The sequence below is a fragment of the Puntigrus tetrazona genome, chromosome 4, assembly GCF_018831695.1.
Source record: "Puntigrus tetrazona isolate hp1 chromosome 4, ASM1883169v1, whole genome shotgun sequence".
Lineage (NCBI taxonomy): Eukaryota > Metazoa > Chordata > Actinopteri > Cypriniformes > Cyprinidae > Puntigrus > Puntigrus tetrazona.
This window is the reverse complement of record NC_056702.1, coordinates 21,663,990-21,691,232: the sequence shown is the minus strand read 5'-3', so window position 1 is coordinate 21,691,232 and position 27,243 is coordinate 21,663,990. Positions and strand designations below refer to the sequence as shown.

The following is a 27,243-nucleotide window of genomic DNA, read 5'->3' as shown; positions in this document are numbered from 1 at the left end:
TCGATATACCAGGGCTATGCCCAATCCGATCAGCAATATCCCGTAATCAAAGTTCCAAAAGAAAGATATCTTCAATATCCTCCACAGAAAGAGGTGCCAAGCACACGAGACGCCACTTCTCCCACGCGCCCATCAAATACCGGCTGGCATCGTCCCGGCAGGACAGTGGGTTCCCCGAACCCACGCTTCTCTTCAAGAAGATGGTGTCAATTGCGTTGAGAGACCAGTTGATCAAATCCATGTTTTTAGCTGGAGAGCAGGGCAGAGAGTTTCTCAAGTGGAGAAGAGTAGACACAAGACGAGACTAAGAAGCACAAGCAGGCAAGGTCATGGGTAGGGTAGAGAGGGGAGAAAACACACATCCGTCTCCGAGGACGGGCAAAGAAGAAGTGTGTGTGAGTAGATGTATCTGTTACACTTATGATCATTTAAATTGTAACAACTTCTTTGCTGTCCACATTTCTATCGGCACACCAGTTCATATATGTGTGTTTGAGTGGATGTGTTGATTTTGCACTTTAGATGTTTTAGAGTTTCACCCCGTCATTGCTGTGCCATTTTTTGTCTGCATTGTTGGGAATTTGTAAATTGTACACCACAATTTTCTGGATTTTATCACATTTCCTGTTCTTATGGTAGATCATATTTATTTTATGATGACTTGGCTTTTCAAATCATGCCTCAATTCTTTTGTGTGTTCACAAGTGCAATAAGGGTAATAGAATTTTGTACCATTCTGGTGAACCTATGATTTTTAAAAATTCTAAATGTAATATTCTCAAAAGACTGCACAAGGGTTAAACAATAAATCCCAAAAACATCTCCTGCGTGACATACTTGAGTTTTTTCAGAGAGCAGTTTGGATCTTCCAGTTTTTCAGAGAGCAGTTTGACTCCTGAATCTCCTGGGTGATTGTAGCTCAGATCCAGCTCTCTCAGGTGTGAGGGGTTTGAATTCAGAGCTGAAGACACATAACGACAGCCTTCCTCTGTCACCATACAGCCAGACAACCTACAAAAACATACAACATCAATCCACCATACATTAGTTTGTTCATTGTTTCTTTTTATATTTAACTGATGTAATAGTTGATCACAAAAAATGATAAATTTGTGCTTATTTATCATAGTCAATAAGAAAAAATATTTGACTTATGTGTTGTGCTTATATATTTAAACAGATGCAAAGCATGAAATCTCTCACAAAAAAATAGTGGCACAATACTACTCCTAAAAGTAGTGAAAGAAAGAAATGAAAAGAAAGAAAATTATTTAATTCTGTAAAAACAAATTCAACTGTACAGCATCTACCCATTGGCCTTCATTTAAAATACACCTTTTTAAACACTATTTAAGTTCCTTTTTAAAATAACAGTTTAACCGCACAGTAAGGTGGTCCTCACAGACTGTACAGACTATTTAAATTGAGCAGTGTAACTTTTTCAATGTTTCTTTAAATATACAGTGTTTTGATAGTGTACAGGTTGTGATTTCAAGCCCACAAAATATGTTCTGTGCTTTTGAGGCTCCTGTGTTTTTCAAAGCATTTTTTTCTTTCTAAGAGAGTAAATGATTAATCTGTAATTTATTAATAAATTACAGAAATAAAACAATTCATAACTGTAAAGAAAACAAACAGGATGCTGCTTAAATTCTGCCATCTAGATATGAACTTCAGAGCTTGTCAGAAAGTCCTCAGCACTTTTTGTTGTTAAATGCTGTTAAAATTATGTAATTTTTTGTATAGCCCCGTTTCTTTTTCTACAGTTTTACTTTTTTCTGTTCAGAAACAGATTTTAACAAAATAAACAAAAATGCTTTTTCAGTCATAAAAATGTCATGATAAACATTATTGGCCTTTGCAAAGTGGTTAACAATTTTCAAACACAGATGGCAAAAAAGAGGCAAAACCTATGGACTGCAGCTTTAAAAAAAAAAAAGATTGTTATTTTATTATATATATATATATATATATATATATATATATATATATATATATATATATATATATTTTTTTTTTTTTTTTCCTAAAACATCCATCTTTTGATCATTACAAAAAAATCACAATGTCCTCGGGGACATGAGTCTCACATACTACATTCATTGGGAGGCCCACTTTTGTTATTCACGGTCAAAAGTGAACAAACACCTAAAATGTTGAAAATAATTCTATTGCTCAATTGCTCAATATTTGCAATTCCATGTTTTAGACACTAGATTCTAATATAGCTTTTATATAAAAAAACTTAATTCTAATTGTTTTTAAGTTTTTCCATATTGTTAAACCAAACCAATGCATTTTTGTGTGTATATGTGTAATGCCATGACCGCAGAGGGAGCCGTCACTGGAGTACTGACTAAGATTTGCTCTGCCTGATAAATTTCGGATGCACAATTTCAATTTTCCATGGATTATTTCACTTAACAAATTAGAGATGTTTTTGAACATCCATATCCTTTTCAGATTTTGTCACTATTACCATTAAGATCAATAATCTGATGCAAAAGCCCCCGCCATGAATCCGCTTCCACTTTCCCCACCAGAATTCATCCCTGAGGAACCCATGCAGTTAAATACCTCCCATTATCAGAAGAGAGAGAGAGAGAAAAGAGAGAGGCGTCGTTTACATAACCTGTGCTTTTATTGAGGTGGAACAGGCCATCGAGCACAGGTTGTCCCCACAAGTCTCAGCCCGCACCCGGGTGAATCTTTTCCTTACTCATTAACAAAATCAAAATTACCTTTTAACCTTCGATGTTCTGATTTATCTCTTGACCTGACAGCCACATGATTGATTCTGGGGCAGCACTCAACCTGATTGATTAGAAACTCGTCTCCAAATTCAACATTCCCACACAACCTTGTAACCCGTGATATTTAAATCAAAGCCATCAATTGTTCCTCATCGCCCGGTATTACTCAGAGAACTCCATCACGCTATACATAGTCGACTCACCTAAGCACGAGGTCATTCTTGGGTATCCCTGGCTTTCAATCCATAACCCCAATATCTCTTGGTATCATGGTGAACTGACAGACTGGTCCGCCTTCTGCCAAGATTGCCGTTTCCTCGTAATTTTACCATCTGAATGACTACCTCTATTGAGAGCCCTGCCGTAACAGCCCAAAAACATTCCCTCCTGCTATCATGACATCCTAGACATGTTCAGTAAAACCAAGGCAATGCAGTTACCCCCTCATCGACCATGTGGATTGTGCAATAGACCTCTAACCTAAAGCCATACCCCACAGAGCAAAGTTTATCCACTATCCAGAATTGAAAGCCGGGTAATGGAGGAATATATAGAAGAGGCTCTGCAGTCCAGCTTCATTCGTCCCTCTACCTCACCCGCAGCATCTTGGTTTTTTTTCTTTGTTGAGAAGGAGGATGCTGGATTGAGACCTTGCATAGACTATAGAGGGTTAAATAATGTTACCGTCAAGAATCGCTACCCACTTCCACTTGTACCATCTGCACTTGAGCAATTAAGAGAAGCAACCATCTTTACCAAGTTAGACCTCAGAAGTGCATATAACCTCATCCATATAAAAGGAGGGCGAAAAGTGGAAAACTGTTTCTCACCAGCAGGGGGCACTATGAATATCAGGTGATGCCATATGGCCTAGCCAATGCACCAGCTGTCTTCCAGTTGTTCATCAATGATTTTCAAGGACATTATTGACTGATATGTAGTGGCCTATATATCGCACAACATTCTTATATATTCCAAATCTGAATCAGACCATGTCAATCACATACAAACCCTCTTAGAGAATCAGCTCTATGTCAAAGCTGAAAAATGTGAATTTCATGTGCAGCAAACCTCCTTCCTGGGGTATAATACAAGTCACCATGGACTAAGAATGGATGAAAGAAAGGTCCAGGCTGTTATCGACTGGCCACAACCAACAACAATCAAAGAGCTACCGTCACTTCATCCACAACTATAGTACTGTAGCGTCACCACTAATGTCATTATTAAATGGTAAACCGAAAAAACTCAAGTGGACCAAGGAAGCCAGCCAAGCCTTTAACGACCTGAAGGAACGATTTACCTATGCCCCTATCTTGAAACACCCCAATCCTAATTCCCCATTCGTGGTAGAGTGTTGGGATGCTTCGGACTGTGTAATCAGAGCAGTACTTTCCCAGATATGTGAGATAACAGGCAAGCTGCACCCAGGTGATTTGTGCCTTCTTCAGGAAGCTATCCACAGTGGAACACAATTATGATGTGGCAAACAAACTTCTGTTGATTAAAGCAGCTCTGGAGGAATGGAGGCACTGGGTCAGTGGGTCCACATATCCCTTGCAGCCGGTCATCCAGGAATCACACGCACTCTCTGGTTAACACAAAACTCCTTCTGGTGGCCTGCCATGTCGCAAGAAGTCATGAATTATGTAAAGTCCTGCCAAGTTTGTGCTCAGTCCAAGACCCCCAAAGAACTACCTTCTGGTCTTCTTAAGCCCCTGCCCATCTCCACAATGGTCCACGACCATGGTCCCACATCTGCATAGATTTCTTAACTGACCTACCACCATCAGATCACTATACCACGATTCTGGTAATCATTGATCAGTTCTCCAAATCATGCCACTTAGTACCCCCTAAAGGACACCCTACTGACATGGAAACTGCATTAGCCCTATTCCACTATGTCTTTTTACCCAGAATGTACGGTATCCCAGGAGACATTGTCAGTGACCGAGGTCCTCAGTTCACTTCTCAAATCTGGAAAGCCTTCTGCAATCACCTTGATATAAATGTGAGCCTCACCTCAGGATACCACCCTCAGTCTAACGGACAAGTGGAAAGGCTTAATCAGGAGATCGGCCGCTACTTGAGAAATTATTGCAGTAGAGAACAGTTTTGCCATGGACCCTGATTCCTGTCTATGGTATTTGTCAAACCCTGCAAACATTTCCGCCTCGACATCATTACAATAAGAGTGTGTTTTGTGTGTGTCTGTTTTCTATTATTGTCAAGTTTTTTCTTTTCATGCACAATTTCCCCACTTGAAAGGGAGACACAAATCATTAACAGAGGCCTTAACTGGATTTCACATTTCTTTAAAACTGGCATAAGTTATAGCATAAATCATAAGTGCTGTGGCTGTGTTTGTAATTAAGAAGTTTCTTGAATTCTTACTAAAAAAATATTACATTCATCATCATATGTAATGTGGATTTTGGGTTTTATTTGTGTTTCTCGTTCATGTAGTCATGGTCTCTGTGTCATGCTTCCCTTGCCCTTGTGTATTCCTGCTATTGGTTCTCTTGTTTATTGAGTCATGTTTCTGATTCTGATTCTGATGATGTTGTAACCCAGATAGCACATGTAACGTCTCTGCAAGATCTCTTGATCTGGAAAGTATCTGCTGTCTACAGAAGTCTTTCAGGCATCAATTTTACATACTAAACCATAAATATTTTACAGACATCTAATAGATGTCTATTTGACATCTAAAAAGAGACGTCTTATAGACGTATTGTAGATTAGCAAACACAGTAAAAATATGTCTGGTAGATGTAAGTCTTTGAGATGTACGTGTGCTATCAGGAACGTGCTGTTGGTGAGTCTATCCTGTTCATGTTCAAGTCTTTCTTTGGATTTTAAAATATGTTTCTGTAAATACAATTGCACGAGTTCTCACTATGCTCAACTTCAGTGAACTAAATTGTTACATCACAATATTTAACTATATAAAGTTCTGCATGCATGCCTTCAATTTGTGATCATTCTAAATGTATTTCATTAGACTGAATCATGCAGAAAAACAAAGCACTCTAAATGTGCACATGCTCTAGTCTAGACTTCAGACAATATAAGCATGCGCTTTGAAGGTGTTTTTTTAAGAATACTCGATAATGTCAAATCTCCCATCATTAAAACAACAATTACGATATTATATCAACTGTGATATTGCACACTGTGCAGTGAGATTACATGTAGAAAATCTAAACAACATGAACATAGTAGCTGCATACAGAATTAATCTCAACATTGGGATTTTTATGAATAAATAAAGTATTTCAAACTCATGCCTTAGTATCTCCAGTTTAGAGATTTGACTCTTCAGTCCATCAGAGAGAAGCTTCACTCCTGAATCCTGCAGATCATTGTTGCTCAGATCCAGTTCTCTCAGGACAGAGTTTGAGGATTGTAAAACTGAAGACAAACTCACAAGACTGTGCAGTGAGATTACATGTGGAAAATCTGAACAAGATGAACACAGAAGTTACATACAGAATTAAACTCAACATTGGGATTTTTTAATGAATATATAATGAAGTATTTCAAACTCATGCCTTAGTATCTCCAGCTTAGACATTGGACTATTGAGTCCATCAGAAAGAAGCTTCACTCCAGAATCCTGCAGATCATTGTTACTCAGGTCCAGTTCTTTCAGGACAGAGTTTGAGGATTGTAAAACTGAAGACAAACTCCCACAAGACTGTGCAGTGAGATTACATGTGGAAAATCTAAATAATATGAATACAGTAATTGCAAACAAAATTTACTTTAATATTTGGATTTTTAAAATAATAAATAAATAATGAAGTGTTTCAAACTCAAACCTCAGTATCTCCAGCTTAGAGTTTGGACTCTTCATTCCATCCAAAAGAACCAGCACTCCTGAATCCTGCAGGTCATTGTTACTCAGGTGCAGCTCTCTCAGGACAGAGTTTGATGATTGTAAAGTTGAAGATAAACTTTCACAGGACAGAGCAGTGAGATGACACCCACACAGCCTGTGAAAAGAAGAAAATTGACATATTGATGTGAATTTATTAGGCTACATAGTTCATAATCTAGAATGCATGTTTGTACAAAATTACACTTTATAATAACAATACATTAACAATGCACTTCTTAATTATTTCAAAAGTAATATAGTTCATTAGTAGTATATATACTGTGGTTTACACATTACTAGACTATACACAAGAGGTGGGTTCATCACTAATTGTCTCTGCAATTTAACATGCTTAAATGGTTCAAAATGAAAAATTAAAGTGAGGTGTTTAGGTGTTAAGTGTATGTGACTTTCTTTTTTAGACAGTTACACAAAAATTGCCCTGGCATTTCTAAGCTTTATCCTTGCAGTTGGCGGGTGGTTCCTTTTAACACTCTAAAATAAATAAAAATGATTGATTGATTGATTGATTAAAATATGTTACATAAAGTGTGTTTAAATGTAATAAAATGTTCCCCACATGACACCTGGGGGTGAATAAAGTGAATCCATGAGATTTTTGTGAGATAAATAGCAATATTTTATATATAATAACCAAGCAAAAAAAAAAGGCTGTAAAAAAAAAATAAATAAATAAATAAAAATCACTGGTCACAAATCAGAAGACAAACCAAGGATTTGTGAAGAAAAGAAGAAAAATGTCACAGGATTTTGATATAAGCGAAGAGCAGACTGGCTTTAATTGCTGAATTAAGGAAACTTTTCCTTTGTTCCTTTCCCCAGAGACACATACGTCATCTGCCTACACGTCTTCTGGTTACCTCAGCAGTGAGAAAAAAAGTGTTTATTGGTGTATAAATATAGATATTTATCTTACAAAACTGCATGGACTCACTACAGAAAACCTTTATTCAACATCCTAGAGCCCTTTGAGGTTAGATTGTTTCAGAAAACCTGAAAATGTCATACATTGAGTCATAATTCCTTCATGCTTTAAGTGCTCCTTTATTGGACATTGATTGGATTCATATTCAGTGTTCCTTAAAAGTATTACAAATAGGCACACATTTTCCATGTTTAATAGGGATTCCCACAGAAACAGTAAATTTGTACTGTATAGACTGTATATCCTGTCCCGTTTAAGACTTTAAACCTACCCCTAATCCTAACTGATGTACTTGGGGAGACAACATGACCTAAGCAAGTATTTGTAGGTTTCATTTTGACAGCATTGTGCCATTTAATTTGTTTGTGATGAAGAGTGCTAAACATTTGTGATAAAAAGTTTGTGTAACTCTGGCCATAGTTTAGTTTTTAGTGTTTTGCAGTAAATGCAAAACACTAAATTTGCAGTAAATAAATGAAAACAGCTGATAGTAGGTGTGACGGCCCAAATGGTGGCCACAAATGAGTGGTAATATGCCTGTATCACCTTCACACACACAACACACTTTTGTAAATCATGTTTATTTGTTTATGGTTAAGTTTAGTTTAACTGTTTCTTGTCAGCTGCATTTGTTAATCACACAAGCAATACATGTCATTTATAACACATAATATACATCGTTACTGATTTGGAGTGCACACAAATTAGTTGTGTTGTATCTGCTGTGGTGGTGTGTGGCGATGACTGTCAGGCCCAAGCACTGCAGCTTCCTGGTGTGACGAAAATTAGTGTCCAGGCGGAAACTGAGAATTTAAGGGGGAATGGTTCTTCCTGGACATACCATTTGGAGAGATGGTCTCTCAGGGAGAACCATTGCTGATTTTATTATATTTAGTTGTCTATTTATGGTTTGGGTTCTTTGGGGATAATTTAGTGTTTCTTTTTTTGTCTTGTTTATCTTTTGATTTGACTTCTTTTGTTGATTTCTTAATTTGTAATGGGCCCATCTTTCTCTTTATTAGCTGTCGTATTGTCCATTTTGGTGGCTTTTGATTGTTGGTTTTTTCCTGCCTGTCTGGTTTGTTTTTGTAAAGTTACCAATCAAATTTTTCATGTTAACCTATTGAAAGGGCCCTCTTGGCCTCCCTGGCCTGTATCAGGAAGTGAAAATAAAATGTATTAAGTCTGTAAGTAATGTTTTAAGTAGACATGAACCCATTTTGAACAAACTGTTAAAAGAAGTCCTTAAGGAATTTTATGTATTATTTCATACTCGTAACTGGAACACTTCTAGCTAGCTATGTAAACCTATAGAAAAATAAATCATTTCACTGATAGGGTTTAAGTATGTATTTTATTCAGTTTGTTTAAATTTGTATTTGTAATGTGTACTCTTTCCTTTTCTTTTTTTTAAGTTACCCTTCTGCATATCATTACGTTATGTAGCGTAAAGTTAGTTAGAAATGAACAGGGGAAAACGTGGTGCATACAATCTAACTTGTTCGTTTGTAGTGATTAGATATCCTGTAGTTTAAACACGCTCCAAAGTAGGTCAGAGTAATCCGATTGGTTAATAGGGGAGAAGAGAAAAAGGAGAGTCGTGAGTAGAACGAACTTCCGAGAGATTAGATAAAAAAATTGGGCTTTTCGTTCAATTGTTGGTAACAGTGTGTTTTTTTTCCGTTTTTGTATTAATTGTTAACATACAGTTAGCCCACAATATGGGTTAACGTCGAGGTTATCTGAGTTTTTTCAAGAACAAGCTTACGGACATTGCCGCATCGACCGCTAGTGCATCAGCTGTAAAAAGTGTTTGTGTGTCGAAACACTCACACGATCGCTGTCGTCGTGTACCGTTGTGAGACTTTTCTTCGTTGGATCTCAAGATCGCAGGACTTTTTTCTTTTATTCCCCCGGATAGCGCACCCAACTACCGGAAACGTTGGGTGTTCCTCCGGCATCGTGGGACGATCAACGCTTTGGCGGGGGACCAGGAACATTCAGAGATCGCGATCCGGGAACGGGAAGAAGGGGTACTGTGTGTTTGTTTGTTCGTTTGCTCACTTGAGTGAAGTGGCCAGTTTCAGTTTTTCAAGACCTCAACGCACACTAGCCACGACACAGGCCTGCAGCGTGGAGGGGAGGTGTGTGTGTGTGTGATTTTGTGGGCCTACTGTTGTTGCTGTTTAAATTGTATTGAAATTATCTTTGATTTATTTACCCAGTACCTTGTCTGCACTCCCATAACCTAAAAAGAGGAGGAGATATGTGGTTTGGCGAAAATTGGGATTTATAAAGTACTTTTCTTAACTGAAGTACCTTGCTAGACTTTTCTTTACTGTTTCAGATTTCTATTTTCATTAAACTACTCTTTTGTATTCGTAAACCATCTTATTTTGTTTTTCGAGGGTATTGTCTCTATAAAGGATATAATAGGTATAATCAGAGAGAGGGGGCCTTAATCACAAGGTATTTTGTTTATGAACCAAGAGCAGCCCCTTAGAAATTTCTACACCAGAAAGAGAGGGGGTGCTACAGCTATATGTGTGAAATACCTATTTATCCACATATTTGAACATAGTGATTCAGTGAATGTGGATGTCAAACCTCAGTATGTTCAGTCGACAGAGTGAATTCTTCAGTCCATCAGAAAGCAGCTTCACTCCTGAATCCTGCAGGTGGTTGTCACTCAGGTTTAGCTCTGTAAGATGGTTTGATGATTGTAGAGTTGAAGATAAACTTTCACAGGACTGAGCAGTGAGATGACACCCACACAGCCTGTGAAGAAAATTGTCATATTAATGTGAATTGATCGGATAGGCTATATAATTCATAATCTGGAATGCATGTTTGTACTGAATAAAACTTGTACTAACAACAATACAATAACAAGGCACTTATGATTTTTTTCACAACTAATATAGTTAATAGTAAATAAACTATAGTTAACACATTATTAGATTTTATATATAAGAGGTGGGTTCACCATTGATTGTCTCTGTCTCTGTAAAGACAGCGTCATAAACGACACCAGGCAATGGTCAGAGAGTCCAAGCAAGGGGTTGATAGGCGGGAAGCAAACAATCATAGAAACAGTTGGCAGTCAAAGGATTGGTACAAGTAGTCAGCAGAGGGGTTAGAATGCTCAAAAATATCATCTTAGGAAGAATAAGACTTCGTAATGAGGGGAATGTGAACAGCGTTTAAAAAGGAGGGATAATGAGGAGCACCTGGGCAGGTAATCAGACAAGGCATGATGGGAACTGTAGTTTGTAGAGTTAATACTCAGGAGAGGGTAGCTGTCGGAGAGAGCCACAGAGGCACGGTTCATGACAACACAGGTCACAAATTAGAAGACAAACTAAGGATATGTAAAGAAAAATGTCACAGGAGGAGACTGGTTTTCCTTTGCTGAATTAAGGAAACTTTTCCTGTGTTCCTACATTTACCAGATACATGTGCGCAACACTTACATAATCTGCCTACACGTCTTCTGGTTACATCAGTCAGCAGTGAGAGAAAAGTCTTTATTTTGTTTAAAATATCTTACAAAAATGCATGGATTCACTTCAGGGGACCTTTATTCAACCCCTCAGTGCCATTTGAAGGATGTTTTTTTATGAATACGAGCACTTTATTTCACGTTATCTGAAATGTTAAAAACTACCACCTGATAAATATCATGGAAAGACTTGGAGAGACCAGAACAACTTGATTCAATTGGATTCGTCTGAAAGAGCGAACCTATGATGCTTCCAAGGCAGGTAAAACGTGTGCTAATGTTCATTTTTGGGTGAACTAACCGTTTAAATACAACATACATTATAGATAATGCTTTGTTGGTAATTTATTAACCATAGATTGACATTTTCAGGTTTTCTGAAACATACGTTAAATAGATAATTTCTTTATGGTTATGGTTAAGTATTCCTGGACATTGATTCCTTTTTTACAAACACATTAAGCACACTTTTAGGGATTTCCCATAGAAACAGTGAATTTGTATCCTGTCCTGTCTGTAAGTCTGTAAGCCTACCACTAATGCTAACTGATGTACATTAACAACATGACCTACCAAGTATTTGTATGCATTTCATTTTGACAGAATTATGCTATTTAATTTGTTTGTGTTAAAAAGTGCTAAAAGTTTGTTTAACTCTGGCTATAGTTTGGTTCCAAACTTGGTTCCATACCCTCTTCCAAAAATGGAAAGGAAAGCGTTTTACATTAGATGTAAAATAAATAAAAACAGCTGATAATAGGTAACGCACCTGTGCTCTTTCCGAGGCCTGTGCAGGGGGTATGTGAAAATGGCATTAAAAAAACTCACCATAATTCTTAGCGAATAATAACATTACTTTGTTTAAAAATGTTCATGTTTAATTATTTCGAATAAACTGTTAAAATAAGTCATTAAAGGAATTTTAGGTATCATTTAATTCTTATAACTTGATCACAGCATTATAAAATTCTTATCAGGTTTTTTTGAGTAGACATTGCCAGCTTTGTGTTCTTAGAGAAAATGACACTGATTCATTCATATTACAATATAGACAGGAGAAATAAAAGAGCTGCTAGCTATAATTATAAAACACCTATTTATCCACATGTTTGAACATAAGTGATTCAGTGAATGTGGATGTCAAACCTCAGTATGTTCGGTCGACAGTGTGAATTCTTCAGTCCATCAGAAAGCAACTTCACTCCTGAATCTTTCAGTTGATTATTACTCAGGTTCAGTTCTGTCAGATGGTTTGATGATCGTAAAGCAAAAGACACTGTTTCACAGCATGTTTCATCAAAACCACAGTTGTCAAATCTGCCAAAATAGAATGTTTCAGGCTGATTATCTACTGATGTTCAGTTTTTTCTGCAATAACTTATTGTTCTCTTCATAATCAGGGAAAATATTTCATAACATTTACATTTCATTGTTTAGTGATGCAGAACAAAACGTCTAATTAAACAGTATCCAGTGAAATACTCACAGAGCTTTTCTGCAGCATCTCACAGCTGGAATGAGTCTCCTGTAGTCTGCTAGTTTTGATGTGAACCTCTTTGGGTTGAACTCATCCAGCACCTTCTCTGACATCAGTAGTATGTAGGTCAACACTGTGCACATTGAAGATGAGAGATCTCTTCCTGGATGTTCATCTGAACTGAGGTAACTCTGGATCTCCTCATATAATGAATGATCTTTGAGCTCAAGTAAGCAGTAGAACAGGTTGACTGAAGCTTCATCTGAGATGTCCTGTTGTTGTAATTCTTTAATGTGTGCACTTAGATTTCTGATGCTCTCTGTGGTGTCTTCAGTGTGTGTGATCAGGCCTTTGAGCAGATTTTGACTGGATTCCACTGAAATTCCCATCAGAAACCGCAGGAACAGGTCCAGATGCCCTCTCTTACTCTGCATTGCTTTTTCAATTGCTCTCTCTGTTAAGTCATGCAATTTGACCTTTCTAAAAGGAAATGTAAGATTTTGTATGACTGTAGTTTGTGAATCCTCAAAGAAAAACGTAAGCCCTTGCTTGTTTTTTTTCAGGTAACAGATGAACACATGCACTGCAGCAAGGAACTCTTGAACACCCAGATGCACAAAGCAGAAGACCTTTGTCTTATAAAGTCCAACTTCCCTCTTAAAGATCTCAGCGATCATTCCTGTGAACTCAGCATCTTTACTCACATCAATACCACATGCTTTCAGATCTTTCTCATAGAACACAATGTTTTCCTGCTTCAGCTGTTCAAACGCTAGCTTGGCTAACTTCAGAATCATCTTTCTATTTAAAAGTAAGTGCTCTGAACATTCTCCTTGTTGTTTGCCATATTTCTGACTCTTCATGTTCATCTGTATCCTCAGGAAGTGAATGTACATTTCAGTGAGTGTTGTGCTGATGTTCTCTTCATTGTTCTCAGTGAGAATATCCTGAAGTACTGTGGCTGTGATCCAGCAGAACACAGGAATGTGGCACATGATGTAGAGACTACAAGACGTCTTAATGTGTGAGATGATTCTGGAGGACACACTCTGATCTTTGAATTTCTTTCTGAAGTACTCCTCCTTCTGTTGGTCAGTGAATCCTTTCACCTCTGTGAACAATCCTACATACTGAGGAGGGATCTGATTGGCTGCTGCTGGTCGTGATGTGACCCAGACCAGAGCTGATGGAAGCAGTTTACCTTTGACCAGACTTGTAAAGAGCACATCTACAGATGATCTTTCCTCAACAGTGTTCATTGTATCACTTTCAAAATTCAAAGGCAGTCGACTCTCATCAAGTCCATCAAATATAAACACAAGTTTATATTCTGTATAAAACTTTGATTTCTCCAGGTCCTTCAATTCAGGATTAAATTTCAGCAGAAACTCATGGAGACTGACCTCTCTCTCTTTAATCACATTGATCTCTCTGAATGGAAGCAGGAACACACAGTCTATATCCTGATTAGATTCTCCTTCGGCCCAGTCCAGGATGAACTTGTGCACAGACACAGTTTTCCCAATGCCAGCGACTCCTTTGGTCAACACAATCTTTAACTCATTGTTTTTCCTCAGTTCAGTAAATATATCATTGCATTTGATTGTTTTGTTCAGTGTTTTTTTGTTCTTGAAAGCATCATCAATCTTCAGAATCTCATGTTCCTGATTTACATCTTTCATATCTCCCTCTGTGATGAACAGATCTGTGTAAACAGCTTTCAGATCTGTGCCAGTTTCTTTGTTGCCCTCAAAAATGTATTTTACCTTCATCTTCATGTTGTTTTTGTGAGTTTTCAAGACATTTTGCAGCTCTACAATAAAAAAGTAAGAGACAAAAAACACTAAACATATTTGTCATATTTTCAGCATAATTGTTATTATTAGTAACTGATTCAGACAGATTAAATTCATATTTAACAATTTTCAGTTTTACAATATCTGAATGTCTATGCTCTTTCCAGATCACTTATTGATTGAGATCTTTATGCCATGAGATCAGTCTCACTCAAAACTGATGAACGGTTTCCACATGATCTAGCACATCAAACAGAATGTGTGTTTAAACTTGCTTTAAATAACCTTAGCATGTGTGACCGTAATCATGTCTCGGTGATACTGAATCTATTTTGTGACAGTGCCACCTTTTGGTTAACTTTAATTGAATTCAAATACATTATAAGATGTTTAAGCAAGGCTTTCAGACCATTGTAGGCTGGGTATCACTGGGGACACTTCTATATATCTGTATGAAATCTGCCTCTGATGTGATTTCTTATTTCCATTCACAGGCAGTGATATGATATATGTGGATTATATGTGATATGTTGTGAATTACCTCTAACAGGGACAGATGTCTTCATATTGTCCTCAGTCTGAGCTGGGAAAGAGAAAAAAAAGAGAATCACTCACTGGGAAACATTTATCTCAGACATTTATCTCTCACATCAGCAGAGCAAAGAGGAAAAGAGCTTTAATTAAAACCTTCACACTGTTAAATATTTAATCACGTTACAGTCACAGTAAATTAAATGTTACCTTGCTTGTGTTCATTCACCAACTGTTCAGCCAGATCATTTTGGTTTATCTTTCTCAGGACGTCTACCATGACCTTCACAGCTTCTTCTGGTCCAAAACACATCACCATCTTATCTACTGTGTCACATCTATCTGCATTTTCCAATTCAGACTTTTGATAAAATTTCACTAAATGCCAATGAAAATTCTTCAGTTCATCTTCTGCCAGCTCCATCAGTTGGTCCAAGAGCAGCTTTTTAACAGACGCCATCGTTCTTCATCAACTCACGACTGCAGATTAGGAAAGAGAAAAGATCTAAAGTGAGCTCAAATATGACATTTTAAAAACTACAGTGAAAGCCTTTACAATTTTTTTTTATATTTCTGCATAAATATGACCCAAAACCTAAAATTTCTCCTGAACATAGACAAAGAAATTGTTTTCAGCATCTGATGTATCCTTATTTGCAAGTTTCCTACATCTTGTTCATCTTGTAGGACTTTCAGCCTGTTCCTCATTACATAACCACTTCAACTCTGTGATGTTGGTGGGTTTTCCTCAATTGAACTGCTTGTTTCAGCTCCTTCCACCTCTTTCTTTAACCGTTCTTTGTTGTCTTGCTGTATGGCCCACTTTCTCTTGAGACTGAGCTTTGGGCCAGATCTTGTTCTTTCACATGGTGAGTGTCTGATGAGCATTTAAAATTTGCTGAGCAGTTTTAGGACAAGTGTCTGTTTTAGGACAAATGGTTTAGTTTGGCTTTTTCATTTTTTGCAACAGCATTTAGAGTATTACAATATAATATTGTCTGTTGTTTTTTTTCTCAGGACTGACAAGGCCTCTAAGGCCAAAAATTGTTTCCTCTTTTATTAAATTTTCTTAAATTAAATTTGTAAAAAATGTTATCGATATACTAAATCATCTATTTTTGTTCTTCTAAATCCTAAATAGAGTCCAGATATAAAAAAAGAAATGCATGCTTTCATGGTACGCAACAGAGAGAGCACTCAAGATCCAGAAGTGTCGCATGGTTGCTACACTGGCCGCGTTCACAAAGAAAAGAGAGCTAGAAGAAGAAACTGTTCTTACTAATACATATTTTATCTCTGGCTATACTTTAACTAAATGCTACATATATCATACCTAATGTCTTTTCTCAATAAACTACTTTTAAACATGATGCTATGGTGGTCTTTCTACTATTCAATAAAGTGAATACAATACCATGTGTACTGTGTATCTTATAAATACTTATCAAATAAAAGAATACAATATTCTGTGTGGTCTCTTCTTCTTGATAAATCAGTAACACATCCCAATGTGTTTACAATAAAAGGTATCACTCAAATAAACAAGGCAAACTTACAAAAATCTGGAAAATGATGGGGTTTGATAGGCAACTAGTAAAGATTCTTATCATTCATGTGTTTATTCTGAGGCATTTTTACGCTTTGTCCATCATGGCAACAATAACTATTAAACAATCAATTGTTTTACAATATAGATAAAATATTTTTGTGTCTGGATCCTAATAATGGCTGGTTGGGGCTATATTTATATCAAATAAACTATGTTCATATAGCATAAAAAATGCTTTAAAAGTGTGCGAAACACTTAAAACTGTTATTTTGTATGGTGTATTTTAAACATTGAGAAACATCATGTTGCACATATCAGGACGTTAATGAAAAAGTAGAAATACAGCTTCTTTTATTGAATTATTCTATTGTAGATTTCACCATACAGACACAGAGAGCATGAAGCTGCTCATCGATAGTTTCTCACTCAAAGAGTTAAGAGCACATAATAAGAAATAGAATAATGAGAAGTAGTGAAACCATCTTATGTTCCTCACGTCCTGTCACGATCCGTCGGGAACACGAGATGAACGCGACCGATCCACTTCCAGCGACGAAGCACGCGACTCTCCTCAGTCCCTCACGCCCCAAGAAGTTTGGTTACTTCACAAAGACTTCCTGAATATAACTGTCTCTATGGCCGCTAGGTCAGCTTCACGCACGGCATATTGAAGTGTTGACTCGCGGGATCAAAAAAACCTTAGATGCACTTTAAATAATAACACAAAACAAAACAAGAATCGTCACGAAACGCTTTGAGCCTTATATTTCGGTGAATATAACAGTCTCCGAACGAATTACGAACTTTTCCCCGACGACAGATCCTGACGGAAGCCCACACTCAAACATTTTTTCTCACGCCACAGAAGCAGATTCGAGAGTTTGCTATCATTGAATTATTTTACAGTCATTTTACATTTGATTCAGTTGTCCCTGTGTTTATGATAAATTCATTTACGGTACAGTGAGCAAAATAAAACGCACCTGTCCTGTTGTTAACGCACATTACTCGCACAAAATAACCCCCAAATTCCTCGGCCCAGAATGATGCCAAACCCTTCTAGGAGGTTCACTCAGAACTGAATCCTACTGATTCTCCAGCCCCCTCCAAACAAGCCACGCCCTATGTTTTCTCATTCAATATTCCGTTTCTTTTGGAAGTATGTCACAATACGGAAGTAAAGTACGGTTAATATATATTTTCAGTAAAATTGTTGCTTTTGAAATTGAAATCAATCCTTTAATCTATTCACTGATTTAAAAAAAAAAAAGAATCTAATCAAAATAAATCTAGTCATTAGCGGCAGCCCTAGAGAGTTTTATATTGATGTTGAGTTTTAGTAATAAATGTATACTAATAAAACTGGGAAAGAAAAGTTATACTCTAGGGTCTACCAAAATTATTCCATTCCCAGTTACTTTGAACCAGAGCAGAGTGAATGTGAGAATGGATGTCACAACACGAGAAGAAGAAAAAGAAGAAAAAACTGGTTTAACTTGTTACGTAAAAGCTGTAAAAGCTCAGAGGTGTGGAACACTACAGTTCACAGGACGAAGAAGAAAGATCTGCACACGTTTATCTGAGGTGAGTTCAAAATGAAGCTTTGATCTCTTTTTCTGATCTTTATATATAATTACACCTGGATATTTAACTCAGATTTTACTGGGATTCCACAAACCGTAACTATAATATAGATAAGAGTTCACCTTTAAAAAAATTGTGGCTGAAATGTAGAATATTTATACATACTTACATTATTCACTTAGCCAACGAAAGAAGCTTTGTGCTTTCATTTATTCAATATAAATGTGTCAATGGACAAGGTCAATCAATCTATGTTAGAATTATTAACAGACTATGTTTAAAAAAGGTATACTATTTAAGTTGTTTTGGGTCATATTTATGCAGAAATATAGAATGCTGTTAAGGGATTTACCGTAGATATTAAAAACATCACATACATTTGGGTTCTTAGGTCCACATGTTAAGAGTTGAAGTACTTCAAATGTTTTCTTTTTCTTGACCTGCAGGCAAAAGGTGGTGAAGGACGATGGCGTCCGTTAAAGAGCTGCTTGTGGACTTACTGAAGGATCTGAAAGAAGCTGAACCAAAGGAGTTTCATTGGTGGTTAAAGAATGGACATCATAAGCCTATATCAAAGTCTGAAATGGAGAAGGCAGATGTATTAGACACAGTAGATAAGATGGTTATGTGTTTTGGACCAGAAGACGCTGTGAAGGTCACGGTAGACATCCTGAGAAAGATGAACCAAAATGATCTGGCTAAACAGTTGCAGAATGACCACAAGTAAGGTAACATTTAATTTACTGTAACTGTAACGTGATTAAATATTTAACAGTGTGAAGGTTTGACCTCTTTCCTCTTTGCTTTACTGATGTGTTTCTGAGATAAATGTTTCCCAGTGAGTGATTCTCTCTTTTTCTCTTTCTCAGCTCAGACGGAGGACAATATGAAGACATCTGTCCCTTTTAGAGGTAATTCACAACATATCACATATAATTCACATATATCATATCACTGCCCGTGAATGGAAATAATAAATCACATGAGAGGCAGATTTCATACAGATATTTGGGAAATTGCCCCTAATGATTCTCAACTTACAATGGTCTGAAAGCTTAAACATCTAATAGTGTAATTGAACTTTATTAAAGTTAACCAAAAGAGAGACATGATTACGGTCACACATGCTAAGGTTAATTAAAGCAAGTTTAAACACACATTCTGTTTGATGTGCTAGATCATGTGGAAACCGTTCATCAGTTTTGAGTGAGACTGATCTCATGGCATAAAGATCTCAATCAATAAGTGATCTGGAAAGAGCATAGACATTCAGATATTGTAAAACTGAAAATTGTTAAATATGAATTTAATCTGTCTGAATCAGTTACTAATAATAACAATCATGCTGATGTGAAAAATGACATATTTGTTTAGTGTTTTTTGTCCCTTATTTTTTTATTGTAGAGATGCAAAATGTCTTGAAAACTCACAAAAACAACATGAAGATGAAGGTAAAATACATTTTTGAGGGCAACAAAGAAACTGACACAGATCTGAAAGCTGTTTACACAGATCTGTTCATCACAGAGGGAGATATGAAAGATGTAAATCAGGAACATGAGATTCTGAAGATTGATGATGCTTTCAAGAGCAAAAAACACTGAACAAAACAATCAAATGCAATGATATATTTACTGAACTGAGGAAAAACAATGAGTTAAAGATTGTGTTGACCAAAGGAGTCGCTGGCATTGGAAAAACTGTGTCTGTGCACAAGTTCATCCTGGACTGGGCCGAAGGAGAATCTAATCAGGATATAGACTGTGTGTTCCTGCTTCCATTCAGAGAGATCAATGTGATTAAAGAGAGAGAGGTCAGTCTCCATGAGTTTCTGCTGAAATTTAATCCTGAATTGAAGGACCTGGAGAAATCAAAGTTATAAACTTGTGTTTATATTTGATGGACTTGATGAGAGTGGACTGCCTTTGAATTTTGAAAGTGATACATTGAACACTGTTGAGGAAAGATCATCTGTGGATGTGCTGTTTACAAGTCTGGTCAAAGGTAAACTGCTTCCATCAGCTCTGGTCTGGGTCACATCACGACCAGCAGCAGCCAATCAGATCCCTCCTCAGTATGTAGGTTTGTTCACAGAGGTGCGAGGATTCACTGACCTACAGAAGGAGGAGTACTTCAGAAAGAGATTCACAGATGAGAGTCTGTCCTCCAGAATCATCTCACACATTAAGACGTCTCATAGTCTCTACATCATGTGCCACATTCCTGTGTTCTGCTGGATTTCAGCCACAGTACTTCAGGATATTTTCACTGAGAACAATGAAGAGAACATCAGCACAACACTCACTGAAATGTACATTCACTCCCTGCTGATACAGATGAACATAAAAAAACAGAAATACAATGAACAAGAAGAAAGAGAATGTTCAGAGCACTTACTTTTAAATAGAAAGATGATTCTGAAGTTAGCCAAGCTAGCGTTTGAACAGCTGAAGCAGGGAAACATTGTGTTCTATGAGAAACATCTGAAACCATGTAGTATTGATGTGAGTAAAGATGCTGAGTTCACAGGAATGATCGCTGAGATCTTTAAGAAGGAAGTTGGACTTTATTAGACAAAGGTCTTCTGCTTTGTGCATCTGGGTGTTCAAGAGTTCCTCGCTGCAGTGCATGTGTTCACCTGTTACCTGAAAAAAACAAGCAAGAGCTTACGTTTTTCTTTGAGGATTCACAAACTACAGTCATACAAAATCTTACATTTCCTTTTAGAAAGGTCAAATTGCATGACTTAACAGAGAGAGCAATTGAAAAAGCAATGCAGAGTAAGAGAGGGCATCTGGACCTGTTCCTGCGGTTTCTGATGGGAATTTCACTGGAATCCAGTCAAGTATAAGTTTAATAAGTTTATTTAAAAACATTTTACAGTCTTAGACGGGACAGGATATATAGTCTATACAGTACAAATGTACCGTTTCTACGGAATCTACCTTGATGTATGTGACTTTTTTTCTTTCAGACAATTCCAATCAAATTCAATTGTCCTAGTCCCTCCAAGTCTTTCCATTGTATTTATCATGTGGTAGCTTTTAACAGTTCAGAACACATAACGTATTAGTAATGACTTCCCTCAATTGGCTCTTGGGGGGTTGAACCACCCGCCCACTAAAATTATAGAGATTAAAAATGCCAGTTAAATTTTTTGTCTAAAAAGGAAAAAAATCCCATACACCTAGGATGCTTCAAAAGTATGAAAAACATCTAATTTTCATTTAGAATTTTCAAGGGTGGACTAACCCTTTAAGCATGTTCAACTACAGAGACAATCAGTGATGAACCCACCACTTGTATATAGTCTGTATATAATATGTATATAATTATCGTGTTAAACTTGTATAGATTTTCTACATGTAATCTCACTGCACAGTGTGCAATATCGCAGAAGATATAATATCATAATTGTTGTTTTAATGATGTGAGATTTGAAATGATCTAGTAGTTTTGCAAAACACACCCTCAGAGTGTGAAGTCTAGACTAGTGAGTGTGCACATTTAGAGTGATTTTCTTTACTGCTTGATTCTATTTAATAAAATACATTTAGAATGATCACAAATTAAAGACATGCAGGCAGACAATTTCATATAGTTAATTACCATGATGTAACAATTTAGTTCACTGAAGATGAGCATAGTGAGAACTCATGTGCAGTTTTATTTACAGAGATATAATCCATAATCTAAACAAACGAATACTTGACTTGAAACACACTTGCCTGAAAAATGAATAGACTTGACTTGGAATAGACTTGGCATGAACAGGATAGATTCATTGACAGCAGGTTCCCTGATAACAAATGCACATCTCAGAGACGTCAAATAGACGTCTGCATTTATATCTTCAAGGCATAGTTTTTTTGTGTATTTGCTTATCTGAGCCACTGGCCTCTGCTTCCTCAGTGGAACATGCTGGAAGAAGAAAATTGGTGAAATTGAGGAGATCCTTCTCCAGTATTGAGGTATTCCTTCCACCATCCGACAATATTCCCAGTCGAAGTCAGCAGATTTCCACCTTCACTTAAATTTGGCAATATGGGAGTGCTTCCCACAAGCTGTTTAACTATTTTAGATTCACAAACTAGAATAAAACAGTCCAGTGATTTATCAGTAAGATTGGCGTTTTAGAAAAAAAATAATAATAATGTTTTTATTAATTAAAAAATGTATTAAAATGTAGAACCAATAATGAATATGCATTGTGAATAGATAATAATAGACAACTAAATATGAAGAAAGATGGCAAAGAATTTGTAGAAACAAATAGAGTGAAGACAGAATGTCTCTCCTAGGACCACAACCTTAATGTGGTGGAGGGGTTTGAGTGCCTCAGTGGCCCTAGGAGCTATGTTGGCCGGGGCTATATGGCCCTGGTAGGGTCTCCCAAAGCAAACAGGTCCTAGGTGACAAGCTAGAAAAGAGCAGTTCTGTTGGATCTGTTGGCAGGAGGAAGCCAGACAGACTCAGCAGGCCCAAACGTGAGGGTCTGTGATGGTACTGTGAAGGTCTGTTCAATCAATCAGTCATTTTTATTTATATAGCGCTTTTAACAACACAGGTTGCATCAAAGCACTGTACAGTATAATGTAGAAGAGTACAATGACATGGATGTATAATGACGAGAGTGACCAATTTCTTATTAAATGCAGAGACGGTCTCTGTAATCAATTCGACGTTAAATCACTAGAAGTTAAGTGTCCCCAACCAAGTAAGCCAGAGGCGACAGCGGCAAGGAAACGAAACCCCATGCATACAGAATGGAGAATAAAAAACCTTGGGAGAAACTAGACTCAGTTGGGGTCAGTTCTCCTCTGACCGGACGCCCAGCACTTAACTTCCAGTTCAATTTTAAATGCAACTGTGTCAGGTAGTGTAAATGACTTAGTGTGTGCGTGTGTGTGTGTGTGCATCAGGATCTGGTGATCTGTCGACGGGCGCATCTAGGTTTTCAGGTTTTCTGAACATAATCTCTGTGTGCTGATCCACCATCTAGTCTGGATACAAACTGTGAAAACAGATTGAGAAAGAGACAGGACTAATATTAGCGTGAGCGCCATTCTTTTTACGATGTCACAAGTACATCGTATTGTAGGAGTAGTGTTCCCGGTTCCAGCAAATCTAAGTAATGCAGCCTAAAAATCCTTTAACGGATTTGAATAATAAAAAGTGTGTTGGTGTGTTATGTTTAGGCTAAGTTAAAAAGATGTGTCTTTAATCTAGATTTAAACTGGCAGAGTGTGTCTGCTTCCCGAACAGAGTTAGGGAGATTGTTCCAGAGTTTAGGTGCTAGATAGATAGGAAAGAAAGGATCTGCCGCCCGCAGTTGATTTTGATATTCTAGGTATTATCAAATGGCCAGAGTTTTGAGAACGTAGCGGACGTGTAGGACTATTATGTGATAAGAACTCGCTCAAGTATTGAGGAGCTAAACCATTCAGGGCTTTATAGGTAATTAATAAGATTTTAAAATCTATCCGATGTTTGATAGGGAGCCAGTGCAGTGTTGACAGAACCGGGCTAATATGATCATACTTCCTAGTTCTAGTAAGGACTCTAGCTGCTGCGTTTTGGACTAGCTAAAGTTTGTTTATTAAGCGTGCAGAACAACCACCCAATAAAGCATTACAATAATCTAACCTCGAGGTCATAAACGCATGAATTAATATTTCTGCATTAGAGGTTGAAAGCATATGTCGTAATTTAGATATATTTTTAAGATGGAAAAACGCAGTTTTACAGATGCTAGAAACATGATTTTCGAAGGAAAGATTGCGGTCAAACAGCACACCTAGGTTCCTAACTGATGATGAAGAATTAACAGAGCAGCCATCAAGTGATAGACTGTGTTCTAGATTATTATATGTGGGGTTTTTAGGTCCAATTATTAGCACCTCTGTTTTTTCAGAATTTAGCATTAGGAAGTTACTCATCATCCAGCTTTTTATATCGACTATGCATTCTGTTAGATTTTCAATTTGGTGTGTATCACCAGGCTGCGCTGAAATATAGAGCTGAGTATCATCAGCATAGCAGTGAAAGCTAACACCATGACTCCTGATAATATCTCCCAGAGGTAACATGTACAGGTTGAAAAGTAACGGTCCTAGCACTGAGCCTTGAGGAACTCCATATTTCACTTGTGATTGATATGATACCTCCTCATTTAATGCTACAAACTGATAGCGGTCAGATAGATATGATTTAAACCATGCTAAGGCGCTTCCTCTATTGCCAACATAGTTTTCTAGTCTATCCAAGAGAATGTTGTGATCGATTGTATCGAATGCTACGCTAAGATCTAATAGTCTAACCCCTGAATCCGGTGGTGGACACCGGAAGTAAGGAATGGCATCGAGCTGAAGAAGGAGTCCTATCGAGCCTGGTTGGCTTGTGGGACTCTTTATTGAGCAGTTTGGATCCTCCAGTTTTTCAGAGAAATGATCAGTTGACAGCTCCGCCCCTCTTGCCACCCAAGTATTGAGTTGAATATGTTTTTAACAGAATTAAAAAAGCTGTAAAAGTGTGTTGGTTGTGGCAATTATTACACAAAACGCAGAAAGAAGCCATTACATTGGCCACTAGGGGCCTTTTTCCTATATTATGTTTCTTTTGTGGGATATTTTCTATCCTTTGTGAATACTTATTAATGTTGTTTTATTTTTTATATTTCTATACAAATGTTTTGCATTAATTCACAGTTTATTATGAGTATTATAATCGGCTATGGCATTTAAATACAAAGTAGCAAATATATCTTTTAAGTAGTATTGTATTTGTGCAAGCAATATATTGTCCAAAAGAATGTTAGTTTAACAGGAAACTGTCAGCTAACGTCCCTGGCCTATGTCTGCGTGCAGAGGAGTAATAAGCAAGCTGCATGCTTGGGAGTTGAGAGGGTCAGGGGTCATGTATGTCTCCCTTCAGGTTCTATAGGTCACAGATGGAATGAGGAGGTCAGCTTTCCTGAAAAGAGGATACAACAATAAATGGGCAATTGAGTCAGATAACTCGAGGGGGTGTGAACTGAAGAGAGACGACGATAAATATTGAGAACTGCTGGAGTGTGGACACACTCTCTTTGTGTGAATGAACTCAGCAGCTGATGTTTGTATCATATGCATCTGTCGAATAAATGATTTGGAATATAATGCCCCAGGAGCCTCTGAAAATATTTACATATTCAAGCAGTTTAACACCGAATTGGCACGCTCCTGTGTGAGGTGTGCCGTCTGATCCAGCTCCATCCCAAGAAAAGAGATCCTCTGTGTTGGACAGAGTTTGCTCTTCTCCTGGTTGATCCGAAACCCCAACTGGCTGAGGTGCTGTAGCACCAGATCCCTGTGTTCGCATAAGCTGAGCCGGGACTGAGCTAGAATGAGCCAGTCATTCAGTTGGTTGAGGATGCAAACGCCTTGCTCTCTCAGTGGAGCAAGGGCACCCTCGGCGACGAGATGGCTGAGGCGGGCCATCGGCAGCTGGGTAGAGGCAGCAGCTGCACGCCGAGGCAGGATGTTTCTTTTTTCTAATCACCTCAGTCTGCTTCTGGGCAGCGGAGAACTGCTGGGCAAAGTTCTCCACAGCGTCGCCAAAGAGGCCGGTCTGGGGCATTCAAGGAACGTGTCTTGTCTACCTCGCGCATGTTGACCAGACACAGCCACAGATGGAGTTCCTTGACCACCGTAGTGGCCATGACACACCCCAGAGACTGCGTTGTGACCTTCGTCGCCTGTGGCGCGAGGTCCGTCACGATACAGAGTTCTTTCAGAACTTCCGGGTCATGACCACCCCCGTGCAGATCCTTCAGTGCCTTGGCCTGATGAACCTGCATCAACGCCAAAGCGTGTACTGCAGACGCAGCTTGGATCGCGGTATACCCCCTGGCTGCGCTGCTGTCAAGGGTGGTGAAGGAGGAGCCACTGGGGCAGTTTCTGGCAGTGAAAGGTGCCTTCCACATCCCTGTAAGCTCCTCATGCACTTCCGGGAAGAAAGGTACCAGGGTGGGGCCCTGAGAACCAGCGCGAGCCACCCTTAAGTACCAATCATCCAGCCTCGGTGGCCTGGGCAAGCATAGCCACCATTTCTGTATCCAGTACAGTCAACGCCTGGTAGATGCCGAGTAAACCGGATCTTCACTTCCAGAAATGTCTGGCTCACCTTCCTTGACTTCTGATCAACAGGTGGAGCCCAAGAGGGTACAGCTGATACCCCACGTGAGGGTCCAGACTGCCCCTTTTGCAGCTCCACTGGTTGCAGAGTTTAAGCATTGTGTCACAACCCAAAATGGACCCCACCTGTCTGCAGCCAGGATAAGAACCAAGTCGAGCAAACACAAGCTCCGCCCCTTTTTTTCAAGGTGACAGAGCCCGCCCATCACTCCGAGATGACCACCTCCCCGCAAGGAGATGATTCATCCACAACTGTCACCTCAGCAGGCAACAGGGGATAGCCGCTCTGCGCACAAACAGGGGGGTAGTGCAGCCTGATTGTGGCAATCCACTCGACGCAGGAAAATGACCTCCGCTGAAACACCGTACTCCAACACTCGTAGATCGTCTTTGGAGCAGAACAGTCACGCTCGGCTCCGAAGCGAAAAGCTGAATATGCGCTGCACCCGCTGCTTATTTATACACGCGCTGTGATCAACAGCAGCTGGATGCAATTAGCGCATGCTAATCTTCAAATGGCTCATTTAGATAAACTCGAAGTAGATTGGTCTCTCAAAGCGAGATTCCAATTCGTCGGTCATCCAATGTGACTTGGAGTGACCGACTGAAACAGAACATATTTATATTAATTAGTTTTCATTAAAATACATATAATTTTTTCTTATTATTATAAATATTAATATTATTGTTATTATACTACATTTTAATATTGATGTATTATTTCTTTTAGTATTTCAATTATTGAAATAAAAAGCAGATGCAAATATGCCAGCTGAAGTAATGTTTGCATTATGTCTAAATTAATAACTTGTTTACATCAAGACAAATACATTTAAACAATTGTAGGATTTTGTGTATAAATGTACTGTGACACATTTAAAATATATTCTGACAGCTTCTCTCACTTACTGAAAGATATTATTTTTATACAACTTTACTGTCATTAAAATATATTTTATTAAATGCTGTGATGACATATTTTATGTCCGAAGCTAATTTCAGTCTCGTGAGGAATCGATTCTATTCATGATACAAACTTCAATGA

The 27,243-nt window shown here is 38.0% G+C and overlaps 2 protein-coding genes and 1 long non-coding RNA gene across 5 annotated transcripts in view; 1 reads left to right on the top strand and 2 right to left on the bottom strand.

Annotated features, from left to right (window-relative positions):
* The window catches only part of LOC122343020 (NLR family CARD domain-containing protein 3-like), a 135,278-nt gene extending 117,847 nt beyond the window's left edge, over positions 1-17,431 (bottom strand). For both annotated transcript variants that reach the window (XM_043237293.1, XM_043237294.1), the window contains exon 1: positions 16,937-17,431. The gene's annotated coding sequence lies outside the window, so the exon portion shown is untranslated. The remainder of the gene's footprint in view (positions 1-16,936) is intronic.
* On the bottom strand, positions 701-17,513 carry LOC122342967 (NACHT, LRR and PYD domains-containing protein 3-like). Its single transcript, XM_043237208.1, is given in 11 exon segments — positions 701-1,011; positions 6,047-6,181; positions 6,183-6,218; positions 6,311-6,484; positions 6,581-6,754; positions 10,193-10,363; positions 12,234-12,404; positions 12,574-14,377; positions 14,902-14,943; positions 15,102-15,371; positions 17,424-17,513. Coding segments are annotated over 10 exon segments (3,171 nt in total). The 5' UTR covers positions 15,352-15,371; positions 17,424-17,513; the 3' UTR covers positions 701-797.
* Positions 17,514-17,808: 295 nt separating this feature from the next.
* Positions 17,809-22,423, top strand: LOC122343179. Of its 2 annotated transcripts, none has more exons than XR_006250701.1 (4): positions 17,809-18,024; positions 18,471-18,747; positions 18,894-18,935; positions 19,429-22,423. It is a non-coding gene; the product is annotated as an uncharacterized LOC122343179 (long non-coding RNA). The 2 variants fall into 2 exon arrangements; XR_006250700.1 differs by having other exon boundaries at positions 18,471-18,752.
* The last annotated feature ends 4,820 nt before the right edge of the window (positions 22,424-27,243 follow it).